This window comes from Perca fluviatilis, chromosome 14 (assembly GCF_010015445.1).
Source record: "Perca fluviatilis chromosome 14, GENO_Pfluv_1.0, whole genome shotgun sequence".
Lineage (NCBI taxonomy): Eukaryota > Metazoa > Chordata > Actinopteri > Perciformes > Percidae > Perca > Perca fluviatilis.
Window position 1 is genome coordinate 11,121,974 of NC_053125.1, and position 19,277 is coordinate 11,141,250.

Sequence of the window (19,277 nt, forward strand, 5' to 3'; positions counted from 1 at the left end):
GTGTGTGTGTGTGTGTGTGTGTGTGTGTGTGTGTGTGTGTGTGTGTGTGTGTGTGTGTGTGTGTGTGTGTGTGTGTGTGTGTGTGTGTGTGTGTGTGTGTGTGTGTGTGCGTGGATGCAAGCCTCTGTGTGTGTGTGGGTGTGTACAAATGTGTTTGTGGAGTAATCGTCTGCTCTCCTTCCCTCATTACTTTTGAAAGAAGATCTAGCCTGTAGAATACATCTCTGTACACTCCAACATTCCCACTTTGTCACTACCAAACCCAATGCGCCTTTAAGGGACTCCGTCAGATTTGGCTGAGCTGCATTGGCCTTTTTGTGTCCTTTAACCTATTTGTCTAACATGTGTCTTTCTCTCTTTCTTTCGTCCTTCCTTTCCGCCTCTCAATCCTCCAGACGCCCCGGTGGCAGAGTTACACGACCTGTTCTGTAAGAAGCTGCAGCAGTGCTGCGTGCTGTTTGATTTCCTGGACTGCGTGGCTGACCTGAAGGGGAAGGAGATCAAACGTGCGGCGCTCAACGAGCTGGTGGAGAGCGTGGCCACTAGCAGAGGAGTCCTCATAGAGCCTCTGTACCCAGAGGCTATAAAGATGGTATGTAGGGGAGAATAGGGGTGGAAATAATGGACTAGTGAATGGATAGATGAAAAGAGAGAAATGGAAGACAGATGAGTAAATGCTAAATATCTAAATGCCGAAAAAAATAAATAATCGGGTCAATGTGGATGAGCAAATGAAATGTTGAAAGCCAGAAAAGCATTTCCACAGGTCACCAGAGGCTATGATCAAAAGTGTTGAGGAGAGGAGAACGGAAGGGAGAGATAGAACATTTGCACAGGGTGCTAAGTAGCAATAGGCCGCACAGATGGAGAGAAATAGAGGGATGGAGAGGAAAGAGAGTGTGGTGGAAAATATGTGGACACCGACACAAAGCACCAGAGGTCCCAGAGGATATAGAGAGGGGGAAAGGAAAAGGAAAGAAGGTAAAGTGAGCAGAGGATATAGCTTATGTTATGGAGTCACTATACCCAGAGGATGTGAAAATGCTGATAGGACAGAGATGGAGGGAAAATGAAAGGGAAGTGGGCAAAGGCTTTAATGTGTGGCCATAAGGTAAAAGAAAGCTTACATTCTTTAATATAAGTTGCTAATAAGTGCAAAGGTTAGAGCCTGAGTGCAGTGCAACAGAATACATGTTATACAGGAGGAAGAGGGAGGCCAAGAAAGAAAAGTTAGAGAGCCAGATGATGTTTCCCAAACGTGGAAATATTGTGGAATTTTAGTCTAATTGTAGTTATCTCTCAACGATTTGTAACCGATTTTTTTTATATCCAAGTGAGGTTTACATGGTAATGTAAAATGAGCCTATATCCTCCTGCAATTAGAACTTTTACTAATGCAAGCAGACGTTTGGAGAGAAGGAAAGAACAGAAGAGAAAAGAATGCTGAATTGGGGCGTTGGGATTTACCACACTTGCTTTTTGTACTGTAGTTTATGCACTAAATGGCCAGTGGATATGCATTTGTTGAATAAATCATGAGTTTGCGAGCAGTCAGGTTACATAACTTACCAGTTGTTCTTCTCAAACACAGTCAGTGAACAGCATCAAACACGATTTAGTGGATGGAAACCCACCTAATTGTCCCTTTGATAAAGGACTCATGAAAAATTTAAATTTGAATGATAATTGACATCGTTTTATAACACCAGCTATTCATCCCGGATCTATCCTGAGAGCTAATTTGGTGATGCACATCTGTGACGCGCATCGTGTTAAAATATCAGCAGGATGAGGTCTAGGAATGAGTCAAAGGATGTTTTTTTTCAGAGTTGTTGGTTTATCAGAGACCATAGTTTTGGGAAAATACAGCTATTGCATCCCTCAGTTTTCTCTCAATCCTGAGTTTATGGCAAGGATATCCATATCATGAACAGGAATGTTCTGTATGGCTAGGGGCTCTTTTTAATCTGCCTTTCTACCTCTCCACCTCCTTCCCTTTTCACTTCCCCTTTCCCTTCCCTTTTCCGTCTGATCTGCTTTTCCCTCATCTCCCCTTATCCCCTTCCTCTATCCACATCCCTCCTCTCATCCATTCCATCTTTTCCTCTTCCCATGTTCTTCCTCACACTCCTCCTCCTGTTGCCATTGCTCTCCTTCCCTCCTCCTCGTTTGCGCTTTTCCAGATCTCGGTAAATATCTTCCGGACTCTCCCACCCAGCGAGAATCCAGAGTTTGATCCTGAGGAAGATGAGCCAACACTCGAAGCCTCCTGGCCGCATCTGCAGGTTACTCATACATACAGCACACAAATTCACGTTGTGGTAAAATTATAACCATATCCTGACGATTTACATAATGTCATGCATTTTCCCCTGCAGGGGTAAAAGACAGTTTCTCTTGGAAAAGATATATTCAGCAAAACATGTTGACTTTTTTTGGGAAGTGATGCTTGGTTTTTAAGTGAAACACAATGGAATGCCAGTTAATGCCGTTAAAAATGGGCCCTTCTATATATTATATAATATATTTTGCAGGGCTGACGATGCCATAATGCACACAACTCCCACCAGGTGTTCAATGCTTTTAATGCAGCGTTCAGCTGATCAGTTAAATCTGCAGTTTTGGATTTAAGGCCCAAATGTTCCTGTTTTATAAACCTGAATTACGAAATGGAGCTCAAGCAAAGAAGAATGTTACATCTCCTGAATACACTTTTGATGTTTGCCCAGAGGACAGTTGGTTGTGGTGTTCAGTCACTTCTGCACCTTCAGGAAGAGATGAATCAAAACGTTACGTTGGAAAATCCAAACTGTCTCATAAAGCAACATCTTTTTTCCCTTTCTGGCTCAGTTGGGATCTTTTGGTCTAAACTTAAGCATACAGTCAGCAGGTGAAGCTATTTTATGTCACCTTTTAAGATTTCTGGGTGCTTAAGCTCAGATTTTTTGAAAGAGTCACCTCTTGCTGCCATTTTGAGCGATTATCATGCTATGTTACCTGGAGCAGCTTTAAAAAGCAAAAACAATAACATTGTGTGCCATTTGGAAAAATACACTTTCTTGCTAAGAATTAGATGAGAAGATTGACACCACTCTCATATCTGTCCGGTCAATATGAACCTCACCCTGTTAGCTTAACTTAGCAGTAAAAAAAGCCGTATTTTATAATTAAACTAAGCTAACCAGCAGCTGGCTTCAGCTACATAGTTAGGCAGTACAGTGTATAGTGTACACACATGAGAGTGTTATCAGTCTTCTCATCTAATTCTCGGAAAGAACATTAATAATTCCCAAAACGTTAAACTATTCCCTAAGGAGATAAACACAGACACTAAATGACTAATGACTAATTGCTAGCTGTTTGTGCCTGTGTTAGCTGGTGTACGAGTTCTTTCTGCGTTTCCTGGAGAGCCCGGACTTCCAGCCCTCCATGGCCAAACGTTACGTCGACCAGAAGTTTGTCCTGCAGGTAATCCTCTCTCTCTCTCTCTCTCTTTCTCTCTCTCTCTCTCTCTCTTTCTCTCTCTCTCTCTCTTGTGAAATCCAAAGCTCTAAAATGTTTCTAAAATCCTGATAAATGAAAAGGTATAAATAAATGAAGCGCTCCTCTAAAACGCATCGCAGAACCTAGTAAAATCCCTGCTGGAGTGCTCTCAAATTTTGATATCTAAGTTGGGGCACATATAAATAATAATTTACCAAAAGACAGTTACATTTTTATGTCTAATGTCCTGCTTTATTTTAGAAATTGATCAGGAAAAAATACAGTTAATGTAATATTCATTTTGCTTGGTGGGTGGTAAAAATACCACCATGATGAAATATTTTCACAAGAGAAAGAAAATGCAACAAATAAGATTATTTTGACAGTCAGATGTTTTGTTTTTATTTATGTTTAAGAATAGTTAAACAGTTAAAAAGTGAATGCAGTCAGAAAAGGTCCCCACAAGAACCATAATACAAACGTACTGTATTTGTGTCTGTAATCATCTTCTTTATCTATTATCTGTGTGCGTGTGCGTAGCTCCTGGAGCTGTTTGACAGCGAGGACCCCAGGGAGAGGGAGTACCTAAAGACCATCCTACACCGTGTCTATGGAAAACTACTGGGCCTCCGAGCCTACATCCGCAAACAGATCAACAACATCTTCCTCAGGTACAGGCTGCCTTTCACCAATCCAATGCACAGGATTTAAGACTGCTATTTATAGCATTCAAGAAATCAATAATTAGCCAACGAAGACCATCAGCAGGGCAAAAAGCTGTGCTAATGACCTCTGTAGTGCATTGTTTTAGCTTGGTGCATCATGATTTGAAAACACAAAACAGGAAAAAAATTGTATGGGAACAATAGAAAACCTCTTTGGTTATTTGGAGTGGTTATTTAACAAGTGAAACCAGACAAACAGTTTACAGCTCCTTTTTAATTAGCTGCATCAGTACTAGTGATAATAATATTAATGTTTTTTTATATATGAGTGCCAGTGGTGATGGCTTTGCACCCGTTTGGTCACCAATTTGTTAATGCTTCTGTAGTTCTTTTGCTGACTCTGAACTACACCTAAGAGGCTGACGTTAACAGTTTTCCCACACAGCTGCTTTTACACTGTAATTACGGTCTGCACAATATGTCAATGGGGCAGCAACACAGAGGAAAATGGGACTGGGTTGTCGTCTAAATTTTTGAGAATTATTATTATAATGAAGTATTTTTCTGGCTCAGATAAAGTAGTATTCTGCCACACATGCACACAAACAGGCACACAGCGTGCACAAACATGACTGTGCACATTTGCAGTCCTAACACTCACATCTATCCTGAGAGTTGCTACTCAAATCTCCTCAAATAATTGGTTAAACAGCTTTGACCAACAAGAGTGCTGTGATGTACAATCATGTTTCATCTTAACCCTTTACCAAGTGTGACTGAATTGTTGTCTTTGCAGTATAATGCAAGCACAGGAGAGCTGCAGTGCTGCAACATGCTCTATTTCTGTCTCAGTTAACTGGTTTCTGTATCGTTGTTTCTACAGTTTGACAGCAGTTATTGCACTTCATGTCTCTCTCACATGACAACATCACATAGGTGACAGCGTTGTATTCCAGACACAGTACATCATGATATGAATCTATTCCTTAGAAAAGGCAAGAATGCCAGGGAATTATATGCATTTGTAATTGTACAGGAAGTTAACAATGTTTTACTATTTCAAGAATTGCAGTCTTTCTTTAAGTTGCTTTTACTTTTTGCTTGACCTAGCGATGCATCATGACGAGTCACTCTATGTGTGTGTGTGTGTGTGTGTGTGTTTTGTATCGGTTGTATCTGATCTTCAGGTTCATATATGAAACTGAGCACTTCAACGGAGTCGCGGAGCTTCTGGAAATCCTCGGCAGGTTCGTATTCACAATCACGCAGACACTTTGGAGCATACTCTGCTGGAAAACATACTTTGTAGTATATCGTGGCTTAATGAATGCATTTGGAGCTGAGTGTTAACACACACGCACTTATATACACACATACTGTACTTGGCCAGCTGTGCCTATTCATGAGACAGCTGGTAACCCAATGAATTAAGCAACTACGAAAAATGGCGACAAAGCACAGCCAATACTGCAACTGCTCAACACAAAAAACAGTATGCATTTATTTTTGATTTATTATCATTCTTCCCTCTTTCTTATCAGGTAAACCCAACTGTGGCTGCAAAGCCTGACAGAATAAGAGATGAGTTAAAAGGCAGGAGGCAAATGAGTAAAGCTGGGGGGGTGGCAGGAAGAAGAGACAAAACAAGAGGAGGGTTAAATACGTAAATGAGAAATGACTCAGAGGTGTGTTGTTTTGTCTCTGAGGCCAGTAAGAGAAAAATGAGGAAGATAGGAATGAGAGAGCAAGGAAGGAAGCCAAACTGATAATCATGTCTTGCTCTTTGCCTGAGCTCGTACACAAATCGATGGAAACAAGAATGGAGAGATGACAGCAATAAAGAGAAAGGAAGGGAGAGAGAAAATGAAGGATGAATACAAACAAGATTGGTGATATATTGTTTGTTTGCCTTACTCCCTTTGTATGCAGAATGATGTTAAAGGAATATTATATATATCATTATATATATATATATATATATATATATATATAGCTCAACAGTTTGGGAAACACACAAGATCAACCTCATGTCTGTGCTTTACTGTAGTCAGGGTGTTGCTAGTTTAGCTTAGCTTAGCGTAAAGACTGGAAGAAGGGGCAACAGCTAAAAAAAAGCAATGAATAGTTTCTTTTCTCTCAAGGAAATTCCACTTTCTGGAATCTTTTGTTACCTTTGTTTTTCATTATTCAACACTATTAAAGCAGACATTTGTACTGATTCCATACATAGAAGAAGTGGAAAAGCCTTGAAAAGAGGGCTGGACAGACTGCACTAGTTTGACAGAGAGCTTGTATTATTAAGAGCAAGTGATAGCTGGCTTCTGTTGGCTAACGTCAGCGTGACCAAAAACATGTTTTTTATATTTGCTCGACTCAGAGTTGTGTGTCTTTCTCAGAGAAACGTTTGAACTCTGATAGCCATCTAGCTGCTGCCGTTAACACTGGCTTTTCACTTTGATGATGTAAAAATCCAAGCTACATGACAACCTAGCTAATTAGCCGACTAGGTAGGAATTGGCCTTGTTATGCTAACGTACATAAAAGGAGAGGGGAGTTAGAGTTTTTTTCTTGTAAAGAAAGCAGAGCAACGTTTCTCCCATGTGAGATGTAGACATGCTGCAGAGCTTTATCTCTCCTTACTCAAGTTTGAGACGGAGAAACTAGCAATGATATTGTTATATTGACGTACTTGTGTTACATAAACAGACATGTTGATCGAAGGATTGAGACACGGACACATGGAAGGGGACAGAGAATAAACAAATGACGATGGAAGATGAGAAATCAAGCAAACAAACAACTCAGTATTAGAGTCAATAAATATTAATTTCTCTCAAGGGCATTCTGGGCTGGAATCTAGCTCTGTCTTTGTCGTTCATTATTTGATACTGATAAGACAGAAGGGCCTTTAAATACTCTTTATTGATGTTACAAAACAAAGTTCTACTTTACTAAAAAAAAACATTTCACCATGTTATATATATTGACACACACAGGCTCAAATACACTCATTATGTATAGGGAGATGTCAAAGCGAAGGGGCTGCCTCACAGGATAGCGCCCCGAGCAGTTGGGTGTTTGGCGCTTCAGCGCCTTGCTCAAGGACACCTCGGCAGTGCAAAGGAGGCGAACAGGCACCTTTCCAGCTACCGGTCCACACTCCATACTTCGTCCATGCAAGGACTTGAACTACTGTCGCCCCGTGTCTAAACATAAATCAAAAATGAAGAGAGTTGAAAAGAGGGATGGATTTAGAGAGACTAGAGTGATTTGTCTGAATGCTGGTTAAGTGCTTAAATATTTTTAGCGCAACATTTTTTGATTTTGTTTTTCCAAACCTGAAGGATAAAGAGCTTCATACAAAATCTGAAACCTTTCTTCCAACCCATGACCACCATTTCACCTGATCAAAAAAAAAAAAAACGTGAAATCAAAAATGGACGATGACGTTTGAGGTTTGAGAGCTATGGGTTAATATAGAGAAAAGAGAGGGGAGTTAGAGGATATGATGAATTCAAGGTGAGAAGAGAGGGAGGAATGGAGGGATGAGGGATGGAGAGAGGATGAGTGAGTGAACGGTGAGTCAGAAGTGGAGAAAGGAGGGAGAGCAGGAGAGGAGAGAGAGGTTTGTATTCATGTTGGTGGTAACAGGGGTATTTATAGCTCCTCCCACACACGAAGAGAGGGGGAGAGAGAGAGAGAGAGAGAGAGAGAGAGAGAGATGGACGAGCGAGGATGCATTGTACAGAAAGAAAGCGAGAGAGAAAGAAGACAGGAGGCAGGAAGAAAGATGAGAGGAACAGCAGGAGGGAGATATTAAAGAAATGTTCTATTAAACAAAGATGCTATTAGAAAATGAAGGCAGACAGACAGACAGACTGACTGATACAGAGACAAACCGATAAATAAAGAGCTGCTAAATAAGAGTCATACTTCACAAGTTTAGTTCCCACTCGTCCACTGCTCATACTCTTCCTTCTGTATGCTGAACTACCGCTATGTCAGTCAGTGCAGCAGTGAACAGCAGACCACGCATTTGTCCAGTCACTTGGAAACGGACACAGTACAAGAATAAACTCCACCACACAGACGAATGCACATGCCTACACAGATGTTAGTAGTAGATTTGATGAGTAATATGTGATGTTTTTGTGTAAATGCGGAGATAAAATAACAAAAATATCACCTTGTTGTTTTTGCCAGTAAGAAAGCAACGTGATTAAAAAAAAAAAGAGTGCTACATGATGAAAGTATTTAACTGTAACTGTCCTGTCTTTTCCTCTCCTTTAGCATCATAAATGGCTTCGCCCTGCCGCTGAAGGCTGAACACAAACAGTTCCTGGTTCGGGTTCTCATCCCGCTACACACGGCAAAGTCCCTTTCCATCTTCCACGCACAGGTCAGTGACCTTTTCCTGCATACTCCAGTATTTAAATGTCTTTGTTTGTATTTTGGACTATTTCGTAACGGCTAGTATCAGCACTAGGGCTTGGCAAAATATCTAATTGCGATTAGCCCTTGAAAACGAGATGGTGCATCTCAAGGGGTTTATCCTCTAATTAAAATGTTTAAATAAGTAAATAAATTACTGATACTGCAATTGCAATATGATTCACGATATTGGAAGAAATTGTCATTTTTTTTGCATATTATTCTCATTTTTATGGAAAAGTATATTAAAATGACCGTGGTGTGACTTTTTTTTTTTGCGATGAGCTGTACCAAAGAAAGATTTTTTTCTTAAGTCTGCATGATACCATTTGTAGGCTGGGCCATCTCTGCAGCACCACAATAATTCAGAATGGTATTTTTACACATATTTTGCCTTTAGCAAATATTGCGCCTCCTGCGATTTTGATTTTGCAATTGTCCATATGGCAATTTTGATCAAATTAATTATTAGATAAATTATTAATGCCTTATTAGCCCACGTTTCTTTTGATACCTTTCTGCTTTAAAAACGTTCGACACTCATTTATTTTTCGTTTGACACTCATTTAGTAGTGTTTCGTTTCAATACCACAAATGCAGTTACACTGTACCAAAATGTGCTGATATAGTTTGATGCCATGTCTAAATCCGCATGCAGGAAACAGATGTTTATGTGATCGTCTGTTGTACCTTTCAGCTGATATTTTGTGTCCTGGATACCATTTTCAAGCAAAGAAAAGCAACAAAACTCTGAGTCTGAATTATATTTTGTGGTTACCAGGGTATAAAAGCCGCTGAAACCATATCTAGTCTACTAAACTCAAACTATAGTTTTTAGGTTTTAGAGACCTTATTCCTCCAACTATTGGCATCTCTACTAAGAAGTAATTCAGGTCTTTTTCTTATCCTGATAAATCAACAATACATTAATGGTCTTTCCAATGGTAGTAGTAGTAAGGGGTTCCTGCAATGTGTCAAATGTACCACTAGGAGGCAGAGTTAGGTCACAGACAATACCACAGAGAGATGCGCTCACCTTTGAATTACTGTGTGTGTGTGTGTGTGTGTGTGTGTGTGTGTGTGTGTGTGTGTGTGTGTGTGTGTGTGCGTGCGTGCGTGCCTTTGGTGTTTGAGTGTGTGTAAATATGTGTTTGGGTTATTATAATATTTGACATCACAGATGGCAACCAGTCTATTGTGTGTGTTTGTGTGTGCATATTGTTCCTGCCACACATTATTTTAATTATGCAGAAGGTACAGTTTGTACAGTGTGTGTGTGTGTGTGTGTGTATGTATTCTGAGTCTCAGCATCACCGTGCCCTACATTTCTCCTCCCCGTCTCTCTCTCTGTGGTTCACACACATACATTATTCACAAACTCAAACACACACTGGGTTTGACAGGGGTCACGGGGGATACATGATGCCAGTGGACAGCAGTTTTGTGCTTAGTAGGTGTGGCTGCGCGGGAGTGACCCAGTTCTAAATATCAATACATAATATCACAGCAGCACCGTTTATCCATCTTAAAGGTTTCTCAACACTGTGAAACATGTTTGAATCATCCTTCCCGTAGCCTATGAAGGGTTTTCTCATTTATATTCATGTCACTGAATTGTAGTAACAGCGGTTAGAGCTACATCGTGTAGCCACAAACATGGTTACACATCATGGTTCCAATTATCAAGTTTTGAGTCGATAACAAACTTAACAGCATGTTCTCGACTTCAAAACTGACACTGTGAATAAGTCCGCCTGATTCACAGAACAGGCTGACTTACTGTATGTTGTTTATACCTGACAGAGTCATTGAAAGAAGTGTTAAAAGCATGGAAAGGCTACTTTTTGACATGCAGGTGGTAACAACTTTACAGACAAGAATCATTAGAAACATTAGAGCTCAAATCAATATTGTTAAAATCTCAGCCTTAAAAACACTACAATGTCCATAATCCTTAGCCTAACAACGGCCTTCTGCACCCACAAAGCCCAACCTGACAACAGAATCCAACATCACATTTACCCCAAACAGCTTCTCTAATGCCTCGCTAATACTTTAAATAGTTTGACCGATCAGCACCTTTATTTTAATCCCCCTTTTTTTTTTTCCTACTTTTTCTTTCATTTCAAACTTGACATCCCTGCTGTCACAGATCCCTTCTTTTTTTTATTTTTTTAGCCTCCGCTCCCTCTTTCCCTCTGCTTCTGTAACCATGTTGTGGTGCGAGTGAGGGACAGTAAAGTTAGGGATGAAGCGAGAGGAGAAGAACAAGAAAGGTGCACCGTCAGAAGGAAAAAGGGATTGGACGGGTAAAAAAGATGAAAGCTATTGAAGATGTGAAAGCCAGACAGGCAGGGAGACTGACAATGGAGCTACAGGTCAGGAATGAGACAAAGACAGAAACAAAAACAATAAAACAACGAAGAAAATAAAAAGTGATTGTCCTACAAAAAGATTGTCAGAGAACAACCATCAATAATCTGGCAGTACACAACCTCTACTGTCTGTAACTATATAATTGGACAACATACTTTTATATCGCTGACACTTGAACTTACTTATCTAAAAGTCGTAAAATAGACCAGTTACAGTAATCCTTTGAACACGGCAAAGGTATAAATAGGACAGAAGAGGAAAGACAGAGAGGCAGAGACAAGAGGTCTAAACTCTATCTCACATCGCCCTTAAGGGACTTTGTGTGTGTGACATCACTCCTTCCGAAGTAAACACACGCACACACAGTCTCCGTCGCCACGGTGTCCACTTGCCACGGCAACCGGCCTGGGTGGAGGGGGCAACCGCAAAACACACACACACACACACACACACACACACACACTGAATTACTGAATTATCGGAAATGATTGCAGATCACATAAGAGGAGACATAAGCTGATGTAGAAGTAGACACACACACACACACACACACACACACACACACACACACACACACACACACACACACACACACACACACACACACACACACACACACGTGTGACACACATCTCTCCTTGGAAAACTTGTCTTTCCGATCTTTAGCAGTGTGTAATCCTGAGGGATAAGTGCTAAGATCCCCCTTGTCTTTTTGACAGCTTCAGGGAATGTGTGTGGGTTTTTGTGTGTGTGTGTGTGTGTGTGTGTGTGTGTTCTAACCACTTCTTCTCTGTCCTTACAGCTGGCCTACTGTGTGGTGCAGTTTATGGAAAAAGATGCTACAGTGACTGAATATGTAAGACTGTGTTTCATTACATGATTGTACTTACTACAACACACTTGCTAATCGAAATTAAATTTCTGTTAACCAAGATAATTGCTGTGATATTGAACCAGGGTAACATCACTCACTATAAAGAAGTCAGATGTGGCAAGAAAGAATCGTATAGGTTTAAAGCTGCACAAATCAGTATTTTTCTGTAAACAATGACTCAAATGACCACATGTAATGTGAAAGGTGTTGCATCAAGTGACAAACCTACATAGAATTATCCCAGTCTGTAGATTTACAAAGCGTTTTAGCATCTTTCAGCATATTGTTTTGGGTTTAATGGCCTGCAACTTTATTGTTTTATAAATCTTTCAAGCAGCCGCAGGCAGCTGTTTTAGTCTAACAGTTCTGATAAGCCCACTGTACACTATCTGCCCATCACCAAACAGCAGACAGACAAATTAGCAACTAGCTGGTGAACGATGACTGCCCAGTGGCCCATTATTCTGAAACCACCATAGTTCGAAAGATGTCGTATTGGACCAAAAGCCCATAGTCTTGACGGCCCATTATCCTGAAAACAAAAGACCACTGCTCTGAAGGCCCATCGCTCCAAATAATACACACTCAGTTAGAGTTTAGTAACTGCCCGCCTTACTACTTTTCAGACTCTATTGCTCAATTTAACAGATAACATATAAATCATAATGTATGACTTTGTATGACTCCTAAAGAAAGATTTTTGGGTGATATAACTTTAACAGCTCTACTGTGAACTAAGTTAAATAAACAAAAGTGGGACCACTGGCATGGCCCCTGGTGAACATAGTGGAGCATTTAGCAGCTAAAGAGCCACATATTTCCCTCAGCAGCTGGTGGAGACCAAAACAGAGCTAATAAGAAGAGTGAATATTGGACTTAGAATATTCTCCAGACAGCCAGAAATATGACTCCTAATGAGTGTGACTCCTCTGTGTCTGCATGATAGTAAGCAAGTGTTTGCTAGCATGTATGCTGGAGTACGTAAACATTTTAAGGTGATATGTCAGTGTTGTGTTTACAGCTTGTTCTGATGCCCCCCAAGTGTAAAAAAAATCCATTATCACGGCTTTTAATGATCCCCCCCAGATTATCTAGTTATTTGAAGGTAAATAACTTGGAAAACAAAGGTCAAACAATAAACATTTTACCCAAACTGTCTGTTGTAAGCATCTCCCTGATTCAACTTTGACCTACCATACCGTATCATTTTCCTGTGCAATGAGGGGTTTACTTTAGTGTGTACAGTGTTATCATAACTGATAGAAATGATGGACAAAGCTACGGAATAAGACTCAAGTAGTAATAAATGGAGGTTACCAGTCATATAACCTTCAAACATTGCAATTATTGTTAGTCCTTGTGAGTAGTTCACCAATCTAAACTCAACTGGTCTAAGGTTGAATTAGAGCATTTGCTATAAACTACTTCTTCATTCACCAGCATCAATATAGTGAAAAACGAGCCAGAGTATGAATATGAGTTAATAGGGATGGCACATGTGGGCGGCAGACAGCTACCCTGCTGAGCTAATGGCTGCAGTGTTTATTCATATTAATGTGCTTCATAATTTCTCTGCAGATCATCAGAGGGCTGCTAAAGTACTGGCCAAAAACCTGCACCCAGAAAGAGGTGAGACAGCAGCATTTCTTGTAGGACTTGAAGTATTTCTCCAAACTTAACATATTTCAATCCACTTCTGGGAGTCGTGAGATGACTTTTCTGTATTGATTATAAAAATGTGGTTTCTGGGTGCCTGTGTATTCAGGTGATGTTCCTGGGGGAAATTGAGGAGATCCTGGATGTGATCGAGCCGTCCCAGTTCATCCGGGTCCAGGAGCCACTCTTCAAACAGATCGCAGCCTGTATCTCCAGCCCTCACTTCCAGGTAAACACCACCCCTTCCTACATTGATACCGCACTGAAATGTTCAAAAGTATTATCTAAAAGCAGCAAATATTTGAAAATAGACCCAAAATGAAACAGTTTGGGGATTAAAACGCCTGTGTCCTAATTGCCTACAGATAAAAACAATCCACTGAAGATCCGTTACTTGGATAACTTCAAACTGTGGGCACAAACATCCGTCTGATAATAAGAATCCTGTCACAACTTTGATAAATTAAAGTCAACTCTTCTGTCTGTGTGTTTGTTTTAGGTAGCGGAGCGGGCTCTTTACTTCTGGAACAACGAATACATCCTCAGTCTGATAGAGGAGAACTGTCAAGTCATCCTGCCGCTGGTATTCGCCACCCTCTACAGAGTCTCCAAGGAGCACTGGAATCAGTCAGTGGCTCACACAAGCACACCCACATTAATACAACTCATAACTCAAAGCTTTTGATACCTAGGGTCAATATGGGTGTAACCTCAAGCAGTATTATGGTTTGGATGGGGGATGAAGTGTTCAGATGCTTTTTGTTTAAGTAAAATGAATAATACTACCATGTAAAAAATACGGCATTGTAAGTAAAAGTCTTGCATTCACATTTTTACTTACATATATAAGTACTCATTATGCACAGTGCTCTGTTTCAAAGTGTTATAACATTTTAATGTGTGATTATTATTACTGCATTCACATGTAAGCAGCATTTAGATGTTGCTCAACTGGTGAATGGGGGACCTTATTTTATCTACTTGACATGCTCTTGTGCTGTTTAACCAAGAACAGTGCATCATATTGTATTAACTGAGCTATAAAATCTTTATCTACAAATTAACTTGTTACTATAGTTGTTGACTAAATGTTGTGAAGTATTGAATACATTATTTCCTTCTGAAATGTAAAAGTAACACACAATGAACATACTCATGTAAAGTGCAAGTACCTCAAAATGATACTGAATGGTCCCATATCATACTCGTTTTCAGGTTCATAATTATATTTGGGGTTTCTACTATTGAACATGTTTACATGCTTTAATGTTCAAAAAACACATTATTTTTCCTATACTGTCTGTCTGAATATACCTGTATTCACCCTCTGTCTAAAAAACTCAGTTTTAGTGCCTGTCTCTTTAAAACCCCCTCCCGAAAAAGTACAGTCTGCTCTGATTGGTCAGCGTTTCCGGGTCTTCCCGGGTCTTTCAAGGTGTGCAGCCGGGGAATGACTGTAACGACACTGTAGAAGCACCTTCTATCTATATTTGGTATAGTTGTGACATCACAACCCTACAGAAGTCCTGACGGCTCGTTTAAAAGCCCTGTCTCTGAATACGGACTGTGTGCATTTCTCTGGATTGAGCATTTTTGATATTTCCACAGTATTTATATAGCACTTTGACCGGCTTTATAATAAAAAAAAGACATGGAAATCTCACTTTTTACAACATGGGACCTTTAAGTAAATGTACTTAGTTACTCTCCACTACTGCTAATATGTAAGAATGTTACATAGCATTTAGCTTCACAGCTGATACAAACTCTAATTTCCCAACACTGACAAAAATGTACAAGCCTCCTACAGTATCATCTAACAGTGTATGCTAAAATGTTTGCATTACAGATAGTAATCTACCAGAGACACAGGCAACACATATGGTTGTCAATGGGTTAATCTCCCCAAAACACAGGCTTTTCTAACCTCTATCTCCTAACCCATAATGTTCATTATCCTCTTCCTCTGTCTCATCAGGACCATTGTGTCTCTGATCTACAACGTGCTGAAGACCTTCATGGAGATGAACAGCAAGTTGTTTGATGATCTCACTGCCTCCTACAAAGTGGAGAAACAGAAGTGAGTATGACTCACTCTCTTTGTGTGTGTGTGTGTATGTGTGTGTGTGTGTGTGTGTGTGTGTGTGTGTGTGTGTGTGCTTGTATTTGTGTCACTGGATACAACAGTGAAAACAAGAGAAAGAAAAAGAAGGCATTTGTTCCATTATCCATCACATTATATTTCACATTGTAAGTATGTATCACTTAGGTCATCTTTTCAACATGGATCACATCATGATTCCACTCGTTCATTACCCAGTTTTGAACTCAAGATAGTGGATACTATTGGGAAACAATACTTAAAGGAGTAGTTCGACATTTTGCTTTCTTTCTGAGAGTGAGATATAAATATCAATCTCGTGTGTGTGAGATAAGTACGGAGTTGGAGTCAGGTCGTGGTTAACTTTAGCATTAGGGCAGGCAGAAAGAGCTAGCCTGGCTCAGACCAAAGCTTACCAACAACTCTAAAGCTGATTTATTTACATGGTCTGTCTTGTTTGATTAAAGGTCCAGTGTGTAACGTGTTTAGTTGTTCATTATCAAAATCTGTGTTGCCCGTTCACAAGCTTGTCCTTTTTCATGAATATTTACCTCCACCATCAATTCCAAGTATTCCTTTTGGCTTGAAATTTTACATTTGCATTCGCATGAACTGGGGTAGACGCTCCATATTCATGCGCCATCTTGAAATACGTTAGCCGGTAAGGGACATACAGGACATACTGCGCCGCCTTTTGCGTTTTCGCTGTCACATGATAAACTCACAGGTGCTGCTAATGCTGCTAATGGGTATCGTAGCTTCCCGGCCCCGGCAAGTTTGAAGAAGGAAACAAGGAGGACCACACGTATTCAAAATCCAAATTTCAGGAACAGGAGTCTTCTTCTTCTTCGACCCAGAAAAAGAAAAAGGATATTGAAAAGAGCAAGAGAACGGCTTTTTGAAGCATGAAGGCTACCGTAGCTGTAATACGTACTTTGAACTGCGTGGTGCGAGAGAGTTGATTGCGATACATGATCTCAACGCTAGATGGGAGAAATCCCTCCACATTGGACCTTTATGATGTGCAGGTACCATTAGCGTCCTCGTAAAACTGCTCTTATAGTTTCTTTTTGCCTGTTAAATGACGTCAAGAAAGAAATCAGCTGTTTCTAAGACTAACCCATCAATTGCTAAACCTGATTTAATAAATGTTTTCAAGGTTGCATCTCTTGTCTTCATTAAATGCCATAGGATGTCATTCAGCCAAGGTAAAGTCTGTTTTCTATTGTGCTTCTGGGGAATAACTTTATCATTTAGATATGCCTAATTCAATTAATTTAGACCTGCTTAAAGGTCCCATAAGGTCATCAATTGCTCATAAATTAAACCATAAATTGGATTAATCCCTTATTTTATTCTCAAATAACTAATAACATTCTAAAGTCTTTCTTAGCAAAATACAGTATGAAATGTATATATTAGTGCTGTCAATTAAACGCGTTATTAATGGCGTTAATGCAAACCCATTTTAACAGCGTACATTTTTTTATGGTGAGATTAATGTTATTTTTGGTCTAGTAAACTTTGTAGTTTTTCACATGCTGTTGCAACAACTAGTAACGTTAGAAAAACATTAATGCAATTAATCGCGATTAAATATTTTAATCGTTTGACAGCACTAGTATATATCTCAATTATATTTCTGTACTGGGCCTTTGACAACTTTCTTGCAATTAATGTGAGATTATAATCTGACATGCCAACCATAACCCTTGTTGCACATTTTTTAAATAATTTGTGCCAACTGAAACCTATTTGTGGCGTCTTTTCATTTTTGTGTTTTTTGTCTAACTAATTAAGATTTAAATTGTCTATTAAGAGCACTTCATTAACATCACACAACAACCGATAAATGATTCAAGAACACATGACTGCAGTTTGCAGTTGGTGGTCTACACAGTTACTGTACTATAAAGGATATTTCAGGAGAAAGTGTGATGGTATATCCAACACACTCCAACATATCTCCAGGGATTTTAGTTTGTTTACACTGAATGCCTTCCTGTTAACAATTGCTCAAGTTGTCTTTGAGACAATCCTCCTTATATTTAAGTATTCACCAAAGATCCCCTTAGGATTTTTACTCTCAGGTAACAGAGTACTTTGGCATGTCTGAAACATTTCAGTTCATTTCTTGTTTCATTTCTCTCCATCCCTCTTCATCCCTCTCTTTTTTCTTTTTCCCTTCAACCCGCCTCTCCAGGGAAATGAAGCGAGAGAGGGAGCGTGCAGATCTCTGGCGAGGCCTGGAGGAGCACCAGGACCGCCGGATGCAGATGCTCACCGAGGCCGCCAGGAACCAGCGCAACCTCCAGGAGCGAGGCGAGAGAGGGGACCCACCGACCCCTTCTTCCCCGCAGACGGCTCACTCTGACCAGTCCGAGCCCAAGATCAGCGGGGCCTCTTCTTCCTCCTCTGGGGCCGGGGAGAGCGCCACCTAGGTGCTGCTCCACAGAGATTGGATAGCACGGAGGTTAGGGGACAGGGAAAAGACATGAGGTTGATGGTGAAAGTGTTGGGAGAGAAAAGGTACGAAATCCACTGTTCTTTTTATCTTGTATCATCGAGGGCGTGGCTTTTTTGTGAAAAAGCGCACAAACTCAGTGATCCGAGGTAAAGACTGCACCTTTTTTTTCTGACAGACTTGTGTGAAACTGGTTCACTTTTTGCTGTACACACATTATGTTGCAGATCAGAAGATGAATATTGTCCAAAAGTCCAGACTGTCATTTTAATTAGTGGCTGGTTTATCAAACTGCAGGTCAGTATCCAAAACTGGTAGCTGGCCTGCTTCAAATCAGCCTTTAAATAAGAGATGAAAATTCTCTTTTGGTGCAACACTAACCAAGTTTAACATGTGTCTAACTTGCCTTGACATTTAACCAACCGAGTCAGAGTCTGTACTGTGGCGTCGTATTTATCTTTTGGTCAGAGATGCTTATTTCATGCGTGGATAGCACAATACATTAATAAACAAAAGAAGCAATTTCACACAAATGTCCCAAAACCATTGCCACACAAGCCCTCACGCGTGTGCACACGCGCACACACACACACACACACACACACACACACACACACACACACACACACACACACACACACACACACACACACACACACACACACACACACACAGATGCAGGTACATATTTACTGTAAATATAAGAAGACAGAGCTACAGAGAGTATGTGTATCCAGGTCAAACAAATCTCACATACCAACACTTGATTGATGCACCAAAATATTTCATACACACTCAACATACGTACAGACTCACACACACATACACAGACACACACACAGATGGTTCTGGCGCTAACTCCTCTCTCATTCTGTCGGGTTCCACCAAAGGAGGGGCCTAAAGTCCCTCAACATTAAATAACCACTGATGAAGATGATGATAATGATATAAAGTACAATACTGTTCCTTCTTCTTACTTGTTACTCTACTACTACTACTACTCTACTCTACTCTAAGTACTACTGATGATGATGATGATGATGATGATAATGTTTTTATATATATACATATGTCTCTGGATATTTCTGTAGTGTATTATTGGAGAAACACTAGTGTAGCAGATACCATAAAGGGGAAGGCCGGCTCCAATTCTGAATTCACATCACATGTTAACTGTATGAGGCCATAATGTGAGTGCTGAAATTCAGCGGGATTCCCCTTTTAACA

General features: G+C 40.2%; 1 protein-coding gene across 2 annotated transcripts in view; it reads left to right on the plus strand.

Annotated features, from left to right (window-relative positions):
* Nucleotides 1-18,724, plus strand: part of ppp2r5b (protein phosphatase 2, regulatory subunit B', beta) — a 38,596-nt gene extending 19,872 nt beyond the window's left edge. The window contains exons 2-14 of one of the 2 annotated variants that reach the window (XM_039822717.1): nt 396-592; nt 2,184-2,285; nt 3,376-3,468; nt 4,024-4,154; nt 5,336-5,395; nt 8,439-8,547; nt 11,758-11,811; nt 13,408-13,458; nt 13,595-13,714; nt 13,985-14,112; nt 15,464-15,565; nt 16,778-16,794; nt 17,790-17,919. In XM_039822717.1, coding sequence (XP_039678651.1) covers nt 396-592; nt 2,184-2,285; nt 3,376-3,468; nt 4,024-4,154; nt 5,336-5,395; nt 8,439-8,547; nt 11,758-11,811; nt 13,408-13,458; nt 13,595-13,714; nt 13,985-14,112; nt 15,464-15,565; nt 16,778-16,794; nt 17,790-17,797 — 1,172 coding nt within the window. In that variant the 3' untranslated portion in view covers nt 17,798-17,919. Of the gene's footprint in view, nt 1-395; nt 593-2,183; nt 2,286-3,375; nt 3,469-4,023; nt 4,155-5,335; nt 5,396-8,438; nt 8,548-11,757; nt 11,812-13,407; nt 13,459-13,594; nt 13,715-13,984; nt 14,113-15,463; nt 15,566-16,777; nt 16,795-17,789 lie in introns of both variants that reach the window. The other variant, XM_039822716.1, reaches the window with a different exon arrangement.
* The last annotated feature ends 553 nt before the right edge of the window (nt 18,725-19,277 follow it).